We start from the raw sequence: 5,554 nt of genomic DNA, 5'->3' as shown, positions 1-5,554 counted from the left end.
GAATATCCATGTTTTACCTTGAAATAGTTGATTGTGTTTAAGTCTGGTAATGCCTCGTACCCTGTTCCGGCGTCGGACACGGGTAAGGGGTGTTACATTTAGTGGTATCAGAGCTTCGGTTCAGTCGATTCTCGGAATGTGTGTGATTTGTAAAATACTTAGAAATACATACCATATAAATCTGTGATAGTGTGATGTGTATGATCCGATCTAATCCCTATTTTTATTATAGATTATCTTCGATTTGTAAAGATGTCAGAAATACCAGAATGTACTGAACAAAAAGTTAACAGTAGAGTACAGACTTCTAAACAAGGAACAAGCAGTAATGTTCCAATTTCTTTGGTTCAAACAAGATCTTAAAAATATGATATATAGAGTGATGAATCAGTGGTTTACAGATTTAATGCAAGGAAGAACTCAAACTCAACAACCTCATCCCCCTACTGCACCACCTGTGACACCCCCAGTTGCTCCTCCACCTCGTTCGACAACTGAATCTAGTAAACGTTCTCTGATTGAAAAGCTTAGGAAGTTTAGACCTGAAGAATTTTGAGGTAGATCGGATGATGACCCTATAAAAGCTAAGTATTGGCTACAAAGTCTAGTAAGAGTTTTTAAACAAATGGCTTGTTCTCTGGATGATTATTTGAGATGTGTTGTCACTTTGTTAAAAGAAGAAGCATTTAATTGGTAAGAAACTGTGGAAGCAATAGTACATGATGAGAAGCTTACTTGGGAATTTTTCCAGAGCGAGTTCAAAAAGAAATATGTCGGTAAGAGATATCTAGACAATAAGAAGAGAGCATTCATTGACTTGCGACAGGAAAATCGAACGGTGACTAATTATGAAAGAAAATTTGTATACCTCAGTAAATATGCTCGAGATATTGTACCGACTAAAGAAGAAATGTGTATTAGATTTGAAGAAGGGTTAAATGATGAGATTAGACTGATGATTGGAGGCATAGAAATTTGAAAATTTGTTACTCTGTCAGATCGAGCTCAGAAGATGGAAGAACTATATAACAGAAAGAAGCAAAGAGAGAGTCGAAATAAAGAATCTGTAAAGAGGAGTTATTCTAGATCAATATCGGTAATTCCAGCTAAAAGGTTTAGAGATAATTCTAGCCGACCTACTTCAACTTCGGAAAGATCGAATAAAAGTAAGACAACTCAACGGAATGTTGGAGTAACTATTAAACCTGCGACTAGTGTTAGCAGTGTATAGAATTCTTCCTCGCCTAGATGTAAAATTGTGGGAGGTTTCATATTGGTGAATGTTGGGGCAGAATAGGAGCTTGTTATAGGTATGGGGGTACCAATCATTTTATTCGAAACTGCCCCAAACTGTCAAAGAAAGAAGAAGAACAAAAAGAAAATCAAACAGTTACCTGTCAGAAAGGTAAACGTTCGGGTCAAAGTAGTGCAGCGGGAACTACTCGCTCGGGAATGAGAGATTATGCTATTCGATCAGAAGCTCGGGCACCTGCACGTACATATGCCATTCGATCAAAAGAAGAGGCCGCAGCTCCAGATGTGATAGCTGGTATTTTCTATCTTTTTGATAATTCTGTGTATGCATTAATTGATCTTGGATCTACACATTCTTATGTTTGCACTACATTAGTATCAGAAAAGAAATTGTCTGTTGAATTTACTGATTATGATGTGCAAGTCACAAATCCATTAGGACAAAGTGTACTAGTTAATTTAATATGTCGAAATTGTCCACTGAAAACACAAGGCTGTGAATTCCCTGCTGATTTGATGTTGTTACCTTTTTGGGAATTTGATGTTATTTTGGGAATAGATTGGTTAACAAAACATGATGCTGTAGTGAACTATCGAGAGAGACGGATTGATTTGAAAAACCAGGCAGGAGAAGTAATTTCAACCGAGTTTGGACATATAAAAGATGACGTCAGAATTATTTCAGCCTTTTCAGCTTAGAAATTGGTACAGAAAGGTAATGAAGCATATTTACCTTATATTCTTGATATCCGGGGTTCTGAATCAAAGTTAAAGCAGTTGGCAATTGTCAATGAATTTGCTAATGTGTTTCTTGAGGAATTTTCGGGTTTACCATCAGATCGTGAAGTTGAGTTTGTGATTGATGTGATCCCAGGAACAGCTCCGATATCCAAAACACCGTATAGAATGGCACCAACGGAATTAAAAGAGTTGAAAACTCAGTTGCAAGAATTATTGGACAAAGGGTTTATCAGACCAAGTACGTATCCTTGGCACCTATATTGTTTGTAAAAAAGAAAGATGGCTCATTTAGACTGTGTATAGATTACAGACAGTTGAACAAGGTTACAATCACGAATAAATATCCATTGCCTCATATAGATGATTTGTTTGATCAACTTAAAAGTGCTGCAGTGTTTTCAAAGATAGACCTCAGATCTAGGTATTATCAATTAAAAGTTAAAGAATGTGATATGCCAAAAACTGCTTTCAAAACCTCGTATGGTCATTACGAATTTTTGGTTATGCCATTTGGATTGACAAATGCTCCTGCAGCTTTTATGTATCTGATGAATCTGATTTTTCAACCTTATTTGGATAGATTTGTGGTTGTATTTATTGATGATATACTAATCTATTCAAAATAGAGCCCGGTCATGAACAACACTTGAAAATTGTGTTACAGACCTTGAGAGAGAAGCAGTTGTATGCAAAATTTAGCAAGTGTGAATTTTGGCTACATGAGGTCAGATTTCTAGGACATATTGTGTCAATTGAAGGGATTTGGGTAGATCCGAGTAAAGTATCTATAGTGGTGAATTGGAAAATTCCAAAGAACATAATAGAAGTGCGAAGTTTCTTGGGATTAGCAGGATATTATCGCCGTTTTGTTAAGAATTTTTCAATGGTTGCTTTGCCGATGACTATACTACTACAGAAGAATGTAGAATTTAATTGGTCTGATGAGTGTTAGCAAAGTTTTGACTAGTTGAAGAAGATGTTAACAAAAGCTTCAGTGTTGACTCAACTAGAATCGGGTGTGTAGTATATCGTATATAGTGACGCATCTCTAAATGGTTTGGGTTGTGTGTTAATGCAGTTGGGAAAAGTTGTAGCTTATGCTTCTCGACAGTTAAAATCGCACGAGAAGCATTATCCTATGCATGACCTTGAATTGGCTACAATTGTATTTGATTTGAAAATTTGAAGACACTATTTATACGGTGAGAAATGCTATGTGTATACAGATCATAAAAGTCTAAAGTACTTAATGACTCAGGAGTTGAATTTGAGATAGAGACGGTGATTCGAGTTGTTAAAAGATTATGATCTTGTTATTGATTACCACCCGGGGAAAGCTAATGTGGTGGCAGATGCACTTAGCTGAAAGTCGTATTTGTTTGCACTTCGAGCCATGAATACTCATTTATCTATTAATGAAGATAGTTCTGTGTTAGCAGAGTTGAAAGTGAAACCTTTATTCTTTCAGCGAATTCAAGAGTTGCAATATTAGTACTGAAGAAATAGATGGTTCGGGGAAAATTGAGTTTAGAATATAGTATTGATGATGGAGGTATGTTGTATTATCGCAATAGAATTTGTGTTCCGAATAATTCAGATTTGAATAATGATATTCTTTCTGAAGCCCATAACAGCATGTATTCTATTCACCCGGGTAGTACGAAAATGTATTGTGATTTGAAAGGAACCTATTGGTGGCCTAGTATGAAGCGGAAAATATGTGAATTCGTTGCAAAATGTTTGATTTGTCAGCAGGTAAAAGCAGAACACCAAGTGCCAATGGGTTTGTTACAACCCATAATGATTCTAGACTGAAAGTGAGAACATATGACGATGGATTTTGTATCTGGGTTACCTATGACTCCCAAAAAGAAAGATTCAATTTGGGTGATAATGGACAGATTGACTAAGTCAGCAAATTTTATTCAGGTCAGAACAGATTTTTCGCTTGAAAAGTTAGCGGAATTATATGTGTCAGAAATTGTGAAACTACATGGAGTGCAGACGTCCATTATTTCCGATTGGGATCCGAGGTTTACTTCAATATTTTGGAGTAAATTATAGCAAGCATTAGGCACTAAGTTAAAATTTAGTACAGCTTTTCATCCTCAGACCGATGGGGAATTAGAGCGAGTGATTCAGATTTTAGAAGATATATTAAGATAGTGGACAGATTGACTAAAAGTGCTATGGAATTGACATGGTATGGAGGAGGGGACCTCGGAAACAGAAGAATCAATGAAATCACAGTATTCGAACCTATTTTTAGGTAACAAATTTTGATGACAAATTTTCTTAAAGGGGGAGAGTTGTAATAGCCTAATTTTCAGTGGTGTCGGAAACAGTGATTCGAGATCACTAAATCCGACCAATGGGTTTTAAAATTTAATAAATAAATACATATGAGTCAAGTGTGATTGTAGAAGAATTTTGGATTAGTGAATTTTGTGATTTAAAAGAAATTAATAAGTAAATTGGGTCTAAAACGAGGTATCGAAACCTCAAACTCATAAACCGAGCCATAAATATTTTTAAAAATATTTATAGAGTGTCATTGAGTTGGTATTAAAGTTTCTTTAGAAAATTCTAATGTTTGGATGGTCAATTAATTAAAAAAGACTAAATTGAGAACAGTGCAAATTTTGTTAAATTATGATTAAATAGCTTAAGTGACTAATAAAGAGGGATTTCAAAGGCAATTCGGCCCAAAACATATGGGCTAGACGGTTTGGGCAAGAAAATCAGCAAGAAAACAATGAGAAACAAGGGCAAAATTGGAAATTTTGCAACTTAAACATATAAAGCAAAGACCATATTGAAAAATCTAGAGATTTCTTCATAATTAATAAGCAAAACGCCATAGGAGGTCTGAAACAAGCAGGTTTCTCATATTTTTATACCATGTGAGTTCAATTCTTGCTTTTTCTTTTAAATTTTTATGTTTTGTGACTTTTACAACTAGGTCCAACTATTGAATTCATTAGTTTTTGATTCCATGGGTGATTTTGTAAGTTACCATGAAGAAGTGTTGGAATTTTATGATGAATTATCATAGATTTGAAGCTTTAATTTCATTATATTATGATTTTATTAAGTGATTTTAGTAGAAAATGATTTTTAGGACCTAATTGTGAAAAGCTAGGAATTGGGGTTTTGTACTGAAATTCTGAATATCAAAAGTTGTATAATAACCTAAAATGATTAGATAAAGTGTTATTTGAGGAAGAATTAGTTTAATTAAAGTGTTAATTGAGTAGGGACTAAATTGTAAAAATTGTAAATTTTGAGGTGAAATGTAATTTCAAAATTGAAGGGTATAAATTGAGAAGTGAATTAGTATTGAATTAGATGCTAATGAATGGAAAAATTTATATCATAGATCGGGAATCCGAAGATAAATGCAGAAAAAAGAAAATATCAAACTAGTCCCTGAACTTTTACAACTCCTACAAATTGGCCCAGGTAAGTTCATACGGCTGAACTTTATGATTAATTGTTAATGTGGGAATGATTTAATGTATTAATTCGTGTATTTTTGTTGAATTATGATTATTTTAAA

At 34.4% G+C, this 5,554-nt stretch overlaps 1 protein-coding gene across 1 annotated transcript; it reads left to right on the top strand.

Annotated features, from left to right (window-relative positions):
- The first annotated feature begins 382 nt into the window (after positions 1–382).
- On the top strand, positions 383–2,575 carry LOC107949914 (uncharacterized). The gene is made up of 5 exons (XM_016884677.1): positions 383–534; positions 1,293–1,699; positions 1,814–1,887; positions 1,966–2,153; positions 2,530–2,575. Exons 1-5 carry the CDS (start codon positions 383–385, stop codon positions 2,573–2,575), a joined length of 867 nt encoding a protein of 288 aa, XP_016740166.1.
- The last annotated feature ends 2,979 nt before the right edge of the window (positions 2,576–5,554 follow it).

Source organism: Gossypium hirsutum, chromosome D03 (genome assembly GCF_007990345.1).
Source record: "Gossypium hirsutum isolate 1008001.06 chromosome D03, Gossypium_hirsutum_v2.1, whole genome shotgun sequence".
NCBI classification, from domain to species: Eukaryota; Viridiplantae; Streptophyta; class Magnoliopsida; order Malvales; family Malvaceae; genus Gossypium; species Gossypium hirsutum.
Note: the sequence above shows the minus strand (reverse complement) of the source record. Positions and strands in the feature narration are given on the sequence as shown.